The sequence below is a fragment of the Biomphalaria glabrata genome, chromosome 18 (genome assembly GCF_947242115.1).
Source record: "Biomphalaria glabrata chromosome 18, xgBioGlab47.1, whole genome shotgun sequence".
NCBI classification, from domain to species: Eukaryota; Metazoa; Mollusca; class Gastropoda; family Planorbidae; genus Biomphalaria; species Biomphalaria glabrata.
Window position 1 is genome coordinate 17853208 of NC_074728.1, and position 17909 is coordinate 17871116.

A 17909-nucleotide genomic window follows, 5' to 3' on the forward strand; every position below is an offset into this window, starting at 1 on the left:
AAGAGCAAGTGAGACCATAAGAAAGCACACAAATCCATGCAGATTACCAAAGCCATTAGTATTTTAATGTCAATTTTGTGTGTTGTATTTAAATATTCCTAGGTCATGGATTAATTGTCCTCTATGTCAGCATTCATTAAGATTAATAAGGTGACACACCAATAGATTTTGTAAAGTGTATTATTCCCAAAGTAGTGAACTTGTGTTATGAAACATCTGACTCATGCATGTTAAATAGAGTCAAGAGTCAACATGCATAAGCAATCCTGTTGGGGACAAATATTAAGTTTTGCTAAAGAAATACAAAAGTATGCAGTTAAAGCAATTTTCTGCATGCTAAAATACAATAGAAGAAATTAGTTACAATTTCTGACAATTATGTTTATTAACACGACTATTGTTGTTCCGAAGTAGAGTTATACATAACCACAGAAAATGTGAATCCACAGTCTAAGGTAAGACAGGGCAACACTGTACAGTCTAAGGTAAGACAGGGCAACACTGTACAGTCTAAGGTAAGACAGGGCAACACTGTACAGTCTAAGGTAAGACAGGGCAACACTGTACAGTCTAAGGTAAGACAGGGCAACACTGTTTTTTTTTTCTACTGTGTTTTGAGACATAGACAAGAGGTGGTGGGGGAGAAGAATAGAAATTGTTTCAAGTCTTTGAACTAATTTCACTTGGCTGGGTCCCAGGTTCGAATCCTGGTGAAGGCTGGATTTTTAATTTTGGGATCTTTATGAAGCCAGATCTATTAGGGTACCTGACAATAGTTGGGTAAAAGTAAATGTTGGTTGTTAAGCTGGCTAAATGACACACTCATTAACTGTGGGTCACAGAAACAGATGACTTTTACATCATCGGCCACATAGATCACAAGGTCTGAAATGGGAACTTGACTTAATTTACTTTTGATTTAAATTATTTTTATACATAGAGTAACATTATTTTTTCTTTTTAATATTTTTTAATACTGGTTATTTTTACCTATTTTTTAAATATTTACTAGAAGAACACAGCATCTTAAAATAAAAATTTGTTTAAAATTTTTTTTATTGTAAGCACAGACTCATATAGATTTAAAATAAAAGATTCCTTGGTAAAATGAACATTTCCTTAAAAACTTTTGAGAACATATTAAATGATGTAATATTTATCAATACTACTAAATACTTTTAAAAGAATGAATCTAACTTCAAAAAATTGTGGAATAGAACTTTTATAGTATTAGATACTTATATTTAGAAGATATTCCATAAACAGAACTGTCTCATAAAACCATTAAAATTTTGTTTATCTAAAAAAAAATTACTTAATAGCAATGTGAAGGAACAACAAAAAGCAAAACATTCCTACCACAATTGGAGTCTACATGGCAAGCATTCAATGAAAAAAAGGTTTAAAAAGCTTTTTCTATGTCAAAAGAGTGATATATATCTCCCTATATCTTATTTAAAAAAAAAATAAATAAAGGCATTACATAAAATTTCAAATTTTCTAATATGAAATTCAACCAAAATTTTTGTTTTATAAAAATAGTATCATAATGAGAGCCAATGGTGCAGGACAAAAATGAAAGACATGAGTAAGTGGCCACATTTTAAGCAAGGCCAGTGTTGGCTCATCAAACAGACAGTGAGAACAAACTCACAGCCAACAATCAGTGCTGATACAAACCACACAGAGCAGAACATACTTTCAGCAACTGTTCCCACCAGTTATGGGAATGGAACCTGATCCTGCTCAGTGAGAAGTAAAGGAGGGAGGCAGGCAGTACATGAAGATGGGAAGAAAAACAATATTTTAGCCTTATAATTTGACTAAATGATTTAGTCAACACATTCAAACAGGTTGAATGTAATCTTTTTTTTTTCAGAGGAACATCAGTAGTCAAGAAACTAATAAAGATAAAACCATTTGCACTTTGACAAAATCTGAAATGCATTCATTTCAAACAAGGAAAAAACAAAAGGATAAGGTGCTAGTAACTGTGCTTGTTTTGACTGACCAATAATGTTATTGTAATGTACTGAAAAACTCAGGGATCTATGTTGTTGACATAGCAAATGAATAAGCTTATGAACAATGTAGAGGTTAGTGAGTTGACAGGAGGGGCATGGGCCTAAAAGTATGGTAGGCCTATTTAAAGAACTGAGAGAAATGAAGCTACAAAAATATTAAGTTGTTAGTGTAGTCTAGCTACTTATGTCGAATGTAGATTGTTACATATAAAACACATAAAGAGCTTTCATGCTCAATCAGGCAGTAGACACCAGGTCAATGAAAACAGAATTAAAAAAGAAACTTTCTAGTCTATTATCCTATTCACAACAGTGTCCACTGCATTAAATTTAAACTGTTTCAAGTACAATTCTTGTCTAATACAATGCTTAACCTGCTAAAATCACTGATATTAAAATGTTATAAATTACTGTAGTATTTAAGAAATACCAAAGATTAGAAGAGAAGTAAGGAAAATTATAAGCAACAAAGAATTAAGTTACATTAAAAGTTTAAGAATAAAGACAGACTTCAAGCGATTTATGACAAAAGCATTTTAAATGCTAAATGGTGTTAATTGTTAATAAAAAAAAATTTTCTTCAGAATTATCCATGCTATAAAAAAAAATTAGCAACACAACATACATGCCAAAAGTCAACTATTTTTATTTTAGGATTTAAATCACCATAGCGAATGTTTAATTGTATAATGAAAGTGATATTTTTTATTCACACATTGAAATCAAAATTTATGAAAATTTAGTTACAGAAACATTTCTTCACAGCAAGTAAAACAAAAAACTCAACTTATAAATTGCATTGATTTTTTTTTTCTGTGCCTATATTTCAGCAAAAAAAAAATTGTTTTAAATTGTTTATCTCATAATTTGCTTTTCAATTTCAGCTTTAACTTATCTGTTTTTAAGAGGGAATGTTTGCAAACAGAAACCCAGAACCTAAACTATGGAATGGGGAGATAAATGATAGACACTACAAGCGTGTACAGGAAATCCTCCTTGTTAGGAGCAAACAAACATCACCGAGCCATGTTAAAGTGATTACTTAAATACTTAAGGAAGAAAATCAACCATTTTGCTGCAGCATAGAGCTTTAACAAATACAACTTTCTCCTGTCCAATTGGAGTTCTATCTCAAGATCTTCATTTATCCTAGCCAGCATTTTAACCTCATTAAAAAACAGTCAGTGATTTTAAATTAGGTTTCCGAAAGGCTACTTGTGATACAAAAGATAGGTCTAATGATTGACAAGTGGTAGAAAATGTCATGCACAGGACAAGCATTAATGACAACTTTAAAATAGTGTAAAGTTTGAGTTGAACCAATGCAAACTCTCATAACTAAATGAAGTTAATTTTCATTTATTTTGCTTGCTATTCCTAATTGTTATTATTTTTAAAGCTCTGCCTCAAAATGGTGGATCTATTTCTTCTCTAAAACAGCTAGACATGTAACACAGAACTCAGGGCTCCTGGCACCGTAATACTTTGGGGATTTATATAGCTCAGTGACCAAAGAGGCAAGGAGTTGTGTACCTTGAGTCTACATCAGAATGTCTCCCCTTGGCTTTACTCTGGCTCCATCTCTCTCACCCTTTACGAGAAACAAAATGTGGACAGAGAGGACGGTAAGGTGCAAGCTACATCAAGTGTGTGTGTGTGTGCGTGTGTAGGGTACAAGTGGCGTGGACTAATACATGTGTGGAAGAAGACTTAGCACTAACAAGTGTGAGCTATATCATGTGCAGGGGGAGTAAGTGCAGTGACAAGTGATGGCATTGACAGATCACTGATACTTGAATGTAAGGAGACTCAGCAGTGAAAGTGACATCCCACATGGGACATGTTTCAGTCACAAGTGAAAACAAAAACAAATGTGAATACACAAATAAAAAAAATAAAAAAAGGACTGTGCTATTTGCATATGTGATACATCTTATGCAAATGATGCAACCCCCAGAATGCAAATAAAATATATTTTTAGCATTTCATAAATAAAAATTTTAAATACCACTCTAAATGGTTTTCTAACAATCTGCAAGTTTTTCAGGTTTTTCCTGGGTTTCTGGGTTGAAAGTCGAAAAAAAACAACAACATTTATGCAAATATTTTTTATTGCTACCAATAAAAGTTTGTTTTCTTCATCATTGCTCATTTCTATATTAACAAAACAAAAGTCGTGAAATATTTGACTACAAATTTAGATTCCATAGTTAAATAATATTCAAGTTAATTTCACTTATTTTGCAACATTATAATCTGATTTAATTTTAAAAATTGGCACTGATGCTTAACAGAGTGAATGTAGCGGTCTAGTCACATTGTTAGCAGCTGATTGATTTTTTATTAAGGGCATCACCAAATGAATCAAGAGGCAAGTTTTGGTGAAGAGTGCATGCAGTTGGGTCATAGACACTCCCATTTGCCACTGACTATATTACAGGTAAATCTTAACTGTCCTTTAGGTGACAATGTGAAAAAGCGCATGTCTTAAATGACAAAGGCTCCACTACCAATCATTAGGGCTCTCTTACACTGTAGTGCACTGAAACACAACAAATGCTAAGAACCAGTGCACAAACTAAATGCAGTAACTGTGTTGGTGTGAGGAAATGTGGGCCACAATAACAGTCAACTAGAAAGGTGAATACGAGCAAGAAAGAACATAACAGAATTAAAAACAACAAACAAACCAAAAAACTGTATGGCATTTATGCACAGAGAGCAAACAAACCCAAACAACATGACCAATAGAGAACACGCTACTTCATGGCGATAAAAACAGGAGACTTTAGGAACAAGAACAACAAAGAATTTAAACAGTTTTATATCAGCTCTTGATTCTTTCAACAAAATGCACAACAGACAATTCTTAACAAGTGTTTCTGCTTACATCACTAACTATTAGCCAGATTATGTTAAGATTTCCTTTATAAACTATTACTATAAACCAGATCACATTAATGTGTACATAAGGTTAGTAGCCAATGACATTTTGGTCAACAAATAAAGTGACTGTTTAGTCAGGATGTGACATAAAGAGAAAGGAGACTTGAGCTGTTTTAGTCATAGACTATGCTATGACTTTCAGTGAAATCTTTGACCAACAATTCCACAACTCATTTTATAAATAGATACAATATTAAAAACAAGTTACATATAAAATAATATGTTGAGTGAGATCTCATAAGTTATTTATTAATGATTCAAAATATAAGTATATACTTGCAATACCATTAAGGTTTGTTGTCCAAAAAGAAAAAAAAACTTTTGGTTTATCAGTGGACTTTACCTTTTTGAGTGCGATCCGAAAGCACTACTAGAATATGACTGTGTATGTATTTTCTCAACTTATTGGTAATTTTGATTGACCTTTATTTCAAGAGAACCATGCCATATAGTGGAGGTTAAAAAAAAATGTTTAAGCCTCCACAATGAAAGGCCAATGTTTTTTGCTGCTGAGCTATTCAAGAGCTTAAAAATAGAAAGTCTATTGTTAGTTTAAAATTTTAATTGATGACCTAATTTTCTACAATACTGCCATCACTGACGTAGTGCATTTTCCTTATTAAAAAATTAATTCCTTATGAGTAACACTATGTAATTAACTAACTGATTAATTTTATTTGTTGATTCATAACTTGACATTGACAATGAATAATTGTGCAAAGTTTCAACTTGATCCAAGAACGGGAAGTGGGAGATATAACGTGAACAAGATTTTGACCAGACCGATGAAGTGACTTAATATAAGCTTGGTAAAAAAGAAAAGAAATCCCAAAAAGGACACACATCTTAGAGAGGCTCCAACACAGTCTAAAACAATAATCTTAATTAACTGTACCTGTTTTGAAAATCATAACAGTACGTTAAAAAAAATAATTAAAAAATAAGATATTAATTTTTCAACAGAGCAGCAGTCTGAACAAAATCAACTCATCAGTTTGATTCTGTTTAATGATCAAGAAGTGTAAAATGTTGAAAAGATAAAATGTAGAAAATGTGGTTTGTTGATTAGTTTAAAAAAATAAAAAAAATAAAAGGAATTTTTGAATACCCATTAGCTAGCCTCAAACCCAGATTATTGCATCTGAAACACATACAATATGAGATGTTACACCTAAGAGTTAATGTGAAATAAATCTGGAAGTTAAATCTATGGCCCTCATTATGTTGGTGAAGTATTGTAAGCATTTAATACAAGAACAGTGAGCCTAAACAAAATAAAAATAAACCATTTATTTTTTCATTCCTTAAAGGTTAGGTCCAAGTTATGAAATCTTTTTTTTGAAATTAAAAAAAGTTTTCTTTCTTAATTATGAATTTTGATTTGGAAAAAAAGGGGAAAAAGGGGGGGGGGTCCATTGAAAATAAATTATATTTAGAGAATCTCATGATGGAAATAGAAATATGACTGCTATGGTAAAGATCATATGTTCAACTTTCTGATAAGTTGTCAAATAACAGGTGATACTACACATTTAGACTTTTGTTAGCAAGCTCTACATTCTTCCAATAGTTTGAATGCTATCTGAATTTTAATCGTCAAAGTTGATATCTTAAACACACATTTTTTTAAAATGCCAGGCAGATTGCACATCAAAGATAGTTAAATGTTTATCTTTTAACAGTCTGATTTTGATTAAAATGGTTACAAACTTCAATTTGCCTCAGCCATGTTCACAATGTGACTTGTTTTTTGTCTCAATAAGTTACAAGAACTCTAGAGACTAAGCAGCTAAGACATAGATGTCACCCTATTTGGCTCTAAAATGGAGGACAATATTGGAAGCCATATTTTAAAACCTAGCAATTAACTAAGCAATGATTCTTTCCTTCAAGGCAAATAATTGTAAATATCAGCACCAAATTATTAGAATGAGGGAAGAAAGAGTTGCCTAACTTTGTTAGCTTGCATTAGTCTCTAATTAGCTGACACATCTAATCCATATAGCATCATTAGCAGCTAGAATTTCTATTTGTAGATTTCCTGGGCAAGTCTTTTGTTAACACATTCACATTTGAACATCAATTAGAAACCACAAGGTACAAATTGATATCAATTTACATTGAACCTTTGGAGTCCTGGGTTATTCCACCTGATCTGCTCATTTTTTTTCTCTTAAATTATTATTTCTCCACCTTTGGCAGTTTACAGTCAGACACATTAAACTAAACTAAATTGTATCAGGTCATCACTTGGCGGAGCTTTGTTACTCAAAAGTAAGTTTGGTGTCAAACTAAGGAAGTATGTTGTTCTGTTTTATCTAGAGGAAGGTGTTTCCGTCAATCAATCAAAGATAGATATGGGACTTAAAATGTGAGATGTATATAAGAGTCCTAAACAACGTATGCAGACCTAGCTGTGACCTACATATTTTGCCATCCTGTGAAGCTTTCTTGTTGGCCTCAAATGTGTATCTTGCATCCTTAGTAAGAGATCAGCAGCTATGTCATTCTGAAGCAACTCGCAAAGAAGTGTGGCTGTTAATCTAAGGTAATGTCTAGAGTTGTGTCAATTTACTTAACTGAGGTAAGCTATGCCTAAAAGGAGGACTAAAGTAGGCTGAGTCAAGTTTGTTTACCAGAAGTAAGCTGTGCCTCAATATAGGTCTTAATGTAAGTTGTATCGGGTTATATGAATTTTTAAAGCAGAACAGAAATAACAATCAGGACTCAAAAGGTTAATTGAATGAATTACTTCAGTAGAGTGTATCTAAACACATACTGTCATTTTTCTTTTTGCTAGACTTAAATGAAAAATTTCTCTTCATGATTTGCCTTGACTATTAATGTCAGAGTACTCAAAAAGTAAACCCAATTACATTCAATAGAGACAGTCAATGTATTTCCTGTGCATAAGAAAAGAGCTACTTCAGCCTCTACAGCTAAAAACTTATTTTCTTTGTACGAAACCAACTACCAGGCTTGATTTATTAGTGTGCTTATCAGAAGGGACTAAAAGTCTTGTTTAAAACAGTGCCGCCTAGAAACCATTATAACTTACCTATATTAGGATACACCTAATTTAAATAAATAACATTTTTAAAATAAAAAAAAAATTAAAAATCAAGGCATCAAGAAAAAACTAAACTAGAAAACCACCCAAAAAAATAATATTTAACCAAAAGAATAAAATGGAAGATTATATTGTATCTTACCGTCTCTGAAACTTCCGCAGAATATTCTGTCACAGTCAAAGCAGTAACTGTTGAGGCTGATGATGTAGTGCCTGTAGAGTCGCTGGCATCACCTCCTGACGTCAGAGAAGTGCTGGTTTGTGAATATTGAAATTTGACCTCTTGAGAGGACACAGTATGACTAGACTGGAAGGAAATAACAAAACTCATTAAGGGACTACATCTATCTTAATAGCACTAATAATGGTGTCAGAAAAAACGTTTAAGATTACAGGGGTGAAGGCCAGATAAAAAACAAAGTTACATAATCAGGTTAAGCTAGTTAAATGGTAATCTTTCAACACAGAGTATAATAAAGTGTATTGACTCTGCCCAGCACACTGCCACCCTAAACAATATAGTGCACCTTTTAAAACAGGATAAGACCACACAGTTGATACAGAGAAGCCTTCTTTCCCCAAAGCAACATGAAGGGAATAACTGAGTCTCATCTTACAGAAAAAGAGAAAAAAGAGTGTCCTTTATCCACCTGGTAACTGGAGTGTAGACCAGGAGCAGCACTGGGAAAAGTGTTGAATTTAAAAGTGGATAGGCAGAATGGACAGGTAAAACTAACAACTAACAGGTAAACCTAACAACTACATTGTCTGTGTGAATCCAAATATATTTTCCCTGTCTAACTTTATTGAGTTGCCTACCTTAAGGTTATTATGAGCCTTACACTTGCTACACTCTCTACTGAGTACGACTGAGTACATTTGCTCCATTAAAATGAAATAGCACTGGAGGTAACATTGGGAAATATTTTAAGTATAAAGCGGTAAAGCGCTTGTCTTCTGAACCGATGTCCTGGGTTCAAATCCTGGTGACAACTGGGATTTTTAATTTAATGATCTTTGGGCACTTCTGAGTCCACCCAGCTCTAATGGGTACCTGGCATGACACCCTCATTAACTGTGGGCTAGAAAAACAGATGACTTTTACATCATCAGCCCTATAGATCGCAAATACCTGTGGATCCTGTATGCTTGTCACCACAACAGCCTCTGTGTAGCCAAGAAGCGGAGAGCGTGATGGTGAGATGGCACCGCCTCGCACTGGCCGTTTACCTAGCCCCCTCATATCAGGACTGCGAGCAGGAGAGTCCAACCCAACAGAATCAAGTGGATTAGTGCTTCCCATGTCTGAATGAAAAAGAAAAAGACCAATTATTTTGTGTAATTCTAACTCTCTAAAAACAATGGCATAATATCAAACAATTATCTGCATAATTTGTTTCTGTCAGAAAAAACTTGTAAATTAACTTTTAACAAAATAGAACACTAAGAACATTTAACTTTGTTCTCAATCTGTTTGTAAATCTGTAGTTCTGCCTCATCAATTTTGTAATTAAATGGGAACAAATAATTGCAGATAATTTGCAATGATAAATTAAAAATTGAAAATAATTAATCAAAAAAATATTTTTTTCTAAATAATTTGCATTACTTTAAAAAAAATACATAATTCTTTTTTTTATATATATCTAAAGTAGAGATTTTTTTCTTTTTTTTGCTTCCATACTGCTAATCAGAATTTTAAAAAAAAAAGAAAAAGAGATATGTAAAAAAAAAATAAATTATAAAAGAACACAAAGTTTATGGTCAGTTTGTAAGGACTGGTGCTATGGTAACAATATCAACACTAAGACCATACAGACACCACCATCATGCCACCAAGGCCAAGTCTCAACAACACTAATTCCAAAACTCTTTTTTTTTCCCCACCCTAAAAACACAACATTTAGTTTACAATGTGTGCCTGTGTGTTGTGGTATTGACCGAAGACCATTCAAAGGTCAACAGAATGCACAGGCAATTGTTTTAGCCCACAGCCACACACGATGCAGGGGAAGAAAACAACAGGCATGGACAAACATCGTGGATTATAAAATGTATAAGATATTAAACATGACAACAATACATTGGATAACATCTGCCTTCTGAATGAAAATAAGCTACTGGGTCAATTTCCAAGATGTATTTAAAAAAAAGGAATCAACTTAAGGTAAAAAGATTAGTTGGCCATTGTCTCTCTCATTTTTCTCTCTGTTATGTTCTTACTATGGCTTAAGAGTACATTATGTCAGCTAAAGCACTCAATAAATTAAATTATAATTATTTTTACCAAAATGGATAAAATGGTTCTAAATTTAAAATCTAATTGAATAGAACACAAAGTTGTTGAAACTGAGAACAAATATTTGTCACGCTATTAGGGTCATATTTGTCACAATTTATAATCTCGTAACTTGGTTTTATTTTCACACATCTAATATTATTTTTAAATCAGAACTTACAGTGATTGAATGCTATAAATTTGTTTAGCAAACTAATATTGCTTAGTAAATAAACTATTAAGTGGTGATTAATTAGAAGCACACAGTGTGTTGTCATATATTCTTTAATCATAATTATCCTGAAAATAAAAATCCTAATTTTTAAATCTAATTTTCTATAGATATGGAATCCTAGTGTCCTGATTTTTTCATTTCACATTTTAAAGGTTTTATAAACTATTTTCTCATCAAATAAATATTCAAACAGTCTTAACATATGATATAACATCTTATGGAGAAGACATTTTTTGTTTGTTTGTAATCCATTAGCATGAAAAAAAAATTTACTTTAAAACAAGAGAGAGAAAAAAATCTGGACAAATCACTACAATTACTTAACAAATGGGAAAAGAAATATATTTACAAACAAAATGCTAATAAAGATGGACAAAAAAAGGGAGGCAAATAGCAGTAATCACCCAAAGCAGAAATGGTGCAGGTGGCAGTGGTGATGGTGTCCAGTGTGGTGGTGGCTGATAAAGCCTGTGTGGCTGAAGAGAGGAAAACAACAGGCTGTGAGGGAGGTGTGACAGCTTCGGGGGGGTGGTGAGTATTTGGAAACAGAAGTTTTCTGAGCAGACATGTAGCAAAGTGATTCATCTGCAGCAGTGGCTAGAGACACAGTGATGGGGACAACAGTAAGGGCAGCAGTATCTGCTTTCAGCAGTGCTTGATTATAGTTTAAAACAAAAAGATCATCAGATGCTTGGAAGAGGTAACAAAAAAAAAAGTTTGAGAGATTTTTAAAAAATCTGTTTACAAGACAGTGGATAGAAAGGAATTGTTAGTCCTATAAAGACTATTAGTCCATGCCCAAAGAAACAGATGATTGTTTTAATAGAAGTTAAAATTGAGTGATTCCATGGTTGTACAAGAGATGAACCAGAACGAACCTAATTTAAGGACAGATCTCTGAGAACAATTTTGGGTAATGCCATGGCTGCTCTTGAAAGTAACCCCCCAAAAAATGAAAGATTGAACAATTTTATGTAAACATTATGCCGAAAAGAAATTCAATGCATTACTCAAAAGACTGAATAACATGGGAGAAAAATCATAATGAATCAAAACTTAGTCTAAAAGGTTACCCCTCCCTCTCTACAGAGGAAAGGGGTGAGATTTATAAAAAAAATTATGATTTAAGAGACCACCTAAATAAAAAAAAAAAGCTTTTATTGCTAATATTTTTTCTTTTTTTTTTTTTGTTGTTAAAAACATGGAGGCATATAATATTTTTATTTAAATTTTCAAATTAATTTTTTTCTTGAATGAATTGTTTTGTTAAGTATACTTATTAAAAATATACATAATTTTAAAACTAAAATGCCTCAAAATAAATAGAAAGCTATTGGGAAATTTGAAATGGTAAGAAAAGGCCTGATTATATTTAAAATATGTTGTTTCAACAATAGTAATTTACTTTTTAGAATAAACCAAATAAGATGAGAAAAATTCATAAGCTACCTCCAGTTATCAAAGAGTACTGAAGAGGATAGAAACATAAAAAGGAAGATTAGTGGTGCTAAGAGACAGTGCTATGTTAGTGGTGCTAAGCTACAAGTACCCATAACATCACTGCAACAGCTGGGGCTAGAGTTGGTGAAACTGGGCGTGCCTTCTGTGAAATCTGTGTGGGTCGGGGTCGACTCAGACAGACTTAGCGGTGGGGAGGGCCCCCTCTGGCCATAGCCGCTGCCAAGCCCTCTTAGGGAAGCAGTGGAGGCTGTGCCTGCAGAGAGAGCATCTTCACTAGGATAAGTCGTCAAATTGAACGCCTCAGACCTGAAAACAAGAAACAAATTAGGACACACATTTAGATACATTTTCTTCTCAAGAGAATCACAGTAAATTAGAATATCACTCATTTTAGTTCCATACAGATACAAAATTCTTATTATCTATAAATATATTTTCAGTTGATGTTTTTCTCACTAAAGTGTCCTTGCTAAAATACGTACATAACCCCCCCCCCCCTCATCTCTGAAGTTTGTGGATTTAATAACTGATTACTCATTTTTAAGCATAGATCTTTAATAGGACATTACTGAATGCAATCACAGCTAATCTTTTATCCAAAATGATTTGACTCTTCAAATAGTACACAACTAATTCTACTCTTCAGATGATATAGTACACAACTAATTCTACTCTTCAGATGATATAGTACACAACTAATTCTACTCTTCAGATATTTTCACACTAGCTGGGAAGATGAATAGCACATCATAAAAAAAACTGTAACTTTTTTTTTTATTTGCATATAAATGTATGTTTGTTATTGCAAAAAATGGAGCTAATGCATAATATTTAGAAACAAACCAATAATGAATATAACATTGATATAAACTATATGTAAGTAAATATAAAAAAAAAAATGTTAATTACTTATATTGACTGCAATCACTAAAAGGCTTGAAATTTGCCTTTTATTTATTTATTTTTAAAAATTATTTTTGCGTAACACATCATTCATGCTATACCATGCTCAGTGCACTAGGGTCCAATTTCTTTTATGGACCTCTGGGGGGTAGGGTTATTTGGAGAAGATTTCTGTGCTGTGATTGAGGGTTCAACAAACACAGCTCCAGAATCGAACTTGATCCTTTCTGATAGCCAAGAAATTTATGCCAGTCAGTCACACATCCCATTGTAAATGTGTTAGACTGAACCAACCTTATGCTTCAAAGCCAGTCATTTGCTGTCATTCGATAGTAAGAATTTGTGAAGTTTTTCATGCCCGCTCTTTCTTTCTCATTCATCCTACTATAAACAATTTCCATTCTATTTTCCCCTTACAAATCCCTCTACCCATACATCCACATCACCCAAGTTACATACAGTAGTCATGGAACAAAAAATGATTCAACAAACAATTTTTGTTAATATGTCTCATTCAATATTTGGTAAGTACAACACAGTGAAAAGCACAAGAGTAAAATCAATTAGAGTCACACACAGAGTTCAGCGGGAGGAAACATGACAACATATCAACTCTTTGGACAACAATTCACATAACCACCGTGGGATCCTAAACAAGAGAAATTAAACCAAGTAAAAGGAGAAATCGGAGCTATGCTTATAAAAATAATAAAATTGACTTTGTAAAGATTAGTCACAAAAGGCAGTAAGTATGTAACTATTATTTCGAAACTAATAGAGAAAATTATAAATGAGGTATGTTATTATGACCAGTTTATTAAAAAATGAGATCTAAAAATTGACATGCCATCACACGATTATCAGAACAAAGGGGTAAGAGTTCCACTAAAAATCAAACATGGCTAAAAAAAAAAAAAAAAAAAAAAAAAAAGAGAGAAACCACAGACCGTATCCAGGTTCTGAAATCACAGAAAATAAAGAACAAAACCATAAAATACAATTCTACAAATGTACACAATAAATACTGAACACACTGGTACACACTAGAAGCACATTTGACAAATTACACATTGACATCTACTGAAAAGCACACACCAAATAACCCATACTTAAAACATGATAACAATTCAACTTTAATTCAGAATTACACATGTCTGTTGTAATTTACAATTAGTTTCAAGTGTCTGACAATTCTTAAAGAAATTAAATTTTCTTGACAGTTATCTTCTGTTTAGAATGACTACAAGTCAATCAACAAGTTCCATTAACACACGAATCAATGATTGAAATTTACAAAGCAGATGTATATTGGCTGGTGAAAGGCTAAGATGTTTATTACAATTCCCAGATATGCATATTTTATTGGCACACAAGTAATTATGTTAACATACTAGATTCTAAATCAGGTTTATCAAATTCCCCTTTCAGACCTTGTGGTCTATAGGGCAGATTATGTAAAGGTCATCTGTTTCTGTGACCTACGGTTAATAAACGTATCATGTGGCCAGCACAACGACCAACCGCCTTAACTTCTCCCCAACTAATGTCAGGTACCCATTAGAGCTGGATGGGCTCAGGGGCGCCCAAAGATCCCAAAATAAAAAATCCCAGTCTTCACCAGGATTTGAACCCGGTACCTCTGGTTCAGAAGCCAAGCGCTTTACCACCCAGCCACAGCACCTACGGAGGTTTTAAGGGAGTCTTTTAATAATCACATAAAAAAAAAAAAGGCTTAAAACATTGTTCAGTAACTCAACTTCTATGTTTGCCAATGAGACTTTTACTTGAAAAAATATGTCTAGATTGTATGTATGTATTGAATGTACATACCGGTATTGAAACAAATACAAGAATAACATTTTTTAAAAGTTTTTTTTAAAAAGACAATTCCTCCTTCAGGAAGATGATAACTTTTTCAAAAACAATTATTTTACTCTTAATAACTAATGACAAAATCCTGGTTAAACAAAAGTATAAATCTACTCAAGAGCATATAAAATTCTTATGATAGTTCCAGACATAGGAGATGGTGTGTAGGATCTTTTGGTTTATTTTAACTCTTCAATGAATACATGCAGGAATACCAGCTGATGTATACATGTTCAAGATATAGAATGTCTAGACTTCCAGACCAAATTGAATTTTTCAAAGTTTTCCCTGAGTTGCCAATTAGTCATTTTTTCCCCTAAAGATATACATATACTGACAAATTTCTAGGAAAATCATTTGAGACGTTTTTGAGATCAGCGTACAGGTTACAGGTTTTGCCTATGAAAAATTTGCAAGACAAATTGTAAAAAAAAAAAAAAAAAAAAAAAAAAATTGCTCTCTTCAGTAAAAAGAAAATGGTAAAGTCAAATCTTCTCAATCTGTACAAGATAGGAAAAGTCTTTTTTATCAAAACTTTACAAAAACTGTTGGTAATTTTAACCAAAATTAATCATAACACAAAAAAATGTCAAACTGTTAAATATTACTTCTTTATATGTGATGTTTAAACAAAAATAAAAATGTATGGGTCATAGAAAATCAATGTGGTCTAAAATTGGACAATGATAATTTACATATGCAATTTTTCTTTTTACCTTATGAATATTTACATTTCTATAGCAATCTTGATATAAATGTTATGACTGAGCAGGCCTTGGTAGACTACATGGACAGACAGAGAAAAACTAAAAGGACTTACTTTTTCTGTCTGGAATTCCCGTTGATGTTATTGCCTTGTATTCTCGGAGAGGGCGAGCGGTTAGCCTGACCTGATGGGATGTGAGAGTTGTCTGGTAGTAGATCAGGTTTGCCTCCAACAGCACCAGTACCTGCAAAGGTCAAAACATTGGATTGATGAGTCAACCAGTTCAATGACATGTAAATTAACATTTCATAACATCAATGAAATCAAAATTAAATGTAACCATCAAAGACAATGATAAATTATATTTTTGAGTTATTAAAAAAAATTGTTTTTGGAAAAATCGAAATTAATTCATAATCTTTTAGCTTGTACATGCATACATTAAATAGTAAAACAAAAATGTTAATTCAACATTCTGGATATGCCATAAAAGAAACAAAAATACAGGCCCACAGTTAATACTATTAGAAATGTGATTGGCACATTCTAATACATCTGTATAGTGACATTTTAAAAAATTATCAATTCATATGTAATTTTTACTAATAATTTCATGGTAAGAAAACTTAATTGTTACACCTTTCTGTTGAAGTAAACCCCCCTTTTTTTTTTTAAACAATTCTAAACTTTAACCCAAATTAACATTATTATAAATGAATGAAAACTATTCCTTAATAGTTGAAAGTCTTTTGGCATTATTATTGTATTTAATTTTCTCAATCAGTTTTAATTAGAAAAAACAATAAGTATATGAAACAGTCTTGGTTCATAACTGTGCAAAAATATTAGTTTGATAATCTTTTATTTTGGCAAATAATACAGTTTTAATATTTATTTTATAAGGAATATATTTATTTATTTTATTATTATAATTTATTATGATACCAAATATTAACCATTGATTATTTATTTTTATTGTAAATTTGAGCAAAGAAACAATACAATGGATAGAATCAGAGAATAGAAAAAAAAATCCCCAGCTTTGTGGAAGTTTAGATAAGCAACAGATAAGAAAAATGTGTAAGTATGCTGTAGAAATGATCTAACTTATCTAACTAGCACTACCACTGGTAGAAATAAAAATGGAAGAAGCGTAAATACACTATATCTATAGATAGTTATTACTGGGATAGAAAGTAGTAGTGTCTACTGTTAACTCCTATGCAGCACAATATGATAGGATGTTACCAACAGTTTGTTTTTTTACTTTTGTATGACAAGAGCTCTTCTCTATAAACTTAGTTATTTTTTATATATATTTTTTTACAAATATACATTGTTAACTTAAAGTGAATTCAGAAAAGAAAAAAAAAAACAATAAAAAAAAAAAGCTAAATCAATCACGACTAAGACAAATCCACACCCGAGGAGGCTTGCTCGTCCGAGAAGCTTATAGTCCTGCCGGACCGCTCCACTTTGACGGGCACCACACCACCTTCTGGTTGGTCAGGGAATGTCTGTTGCCCTTTGGATTTGTTGACCAATGATCTCTTCTTGGATGGCGAATGTTTGAGAGCTTCAGATTCAGAGAAAGAGTACAGATTAGAAGAGGAGATTAGGAATACAAAACAGATACACTTTGATTCTTTATTTTTGTCTAATATTAATACCACAGTACCCTTTATGTTTTTAATGAATTTCTTCTCTTTAAGCTTCTTATTTAATGGACTTGAAATTAAAAAAAATTATAATCAATGTTGATAAATACATATACATGTTTGAGTTGTTTTTAATTTTCTATTTTTAAAAAATCTTTAAAATGTGTCTACATCTTGTTTCCTTAAATGTATGAAAAAATGCAAAAAAAATCCAAACCAAAAGGTCTTTCTTTCATTAACAGAAGCATCGACAATCACAGTTTAACAGTAAAAAAAAAAAAAATAAAAACTATAGGTGGCTCCATTAGTCAGTCTTGAATAAAATGCAATAGAGACTAAGATTTTTAGTCAGCTTAAGAATTTTTTTATTTTATCTAAATTTTACCCCCCTGCAACCACCTCTCCTTTTAAAAAAAAGGTAAAAAAAGCTAGCAAGATTATCATATCTAGCTCAAATAATATCAAGAAAAAGTAATAAAAAGAAAAGGAAACAAAAAAAAAGTAAGCTATATGAAAAGAGAACTGTTTATAAGTGTGTAGTATGTATGTATTTGACATCACTTCTATACATTATGTGCGTCTCAGATTTCTATTTGTAGCCAATGGCTATTGTTCAGAAAATTTTTAAAAAAATTTTCTCTTGCTTAGGAAACCTGATTTACCTGTGGGGGTCTTTTTGAACACTCGGGTAGCATGATATTGTAAGAACCTCTGGGCATAGTAGCTGGGTCTGTGTACAGATATGGTATCCTAGGAATT

General features: G+C 32.2%; 1 protein-coding gene across 14 annotated transcripts in view; it reads right to left on the bottom strand.

Annotated features, from left to right (window-relative positions):
* Positions 1-17909, bottom strand: part of LOC106061274 (phosphatidylinositol 4-phosphate 5-kinase type-1 alpha-like) — a 90133-nt gene that overhangs the window by 5097 nt on the left and 67127 nt on the right. For 4 of the 14 annotated variants that reach the window (XM_056017545.1, XM_056017543.1, XM_056017551.1 and 1 more), the window contains 8 exons: positions 17813-17900; positions 16916-17068; positions 15607-15736; positions 13865-13876; positions 12103-12320; positions 9173-9345; positions 8183-8347; positions 4033-4086 (listed from right to left, as the gene is read on the bottom strand). In XM_056017545.1, the coding sequence (XP_055873520.1) occupies positions 4033-4086; positions 8183-8347; positions 9173-9345; positions 12103-12320; positions 13865-13876; positions 15607-15736; positions 16916-17068; positions 17813-17900 (993 nt within the window). Of the gene's footprint in view, positions 1-1699; positions 1743-3557; positions 3616-4032; positions 4087-6078; positions 6112-8028; positions 8045-8182; positions 8348-9172; positions 9346-12102; positions 12321-13864; positions 13877-15606; positions 15737-16915; positions 17069-17812; positions 17901-17909 lie in introns of those variants that run through there. The other 10 variants (XM_056017549.1, XM_056017552.1, XM_056017548.1 and 7 more) reach the window with 10 other exon arrangements.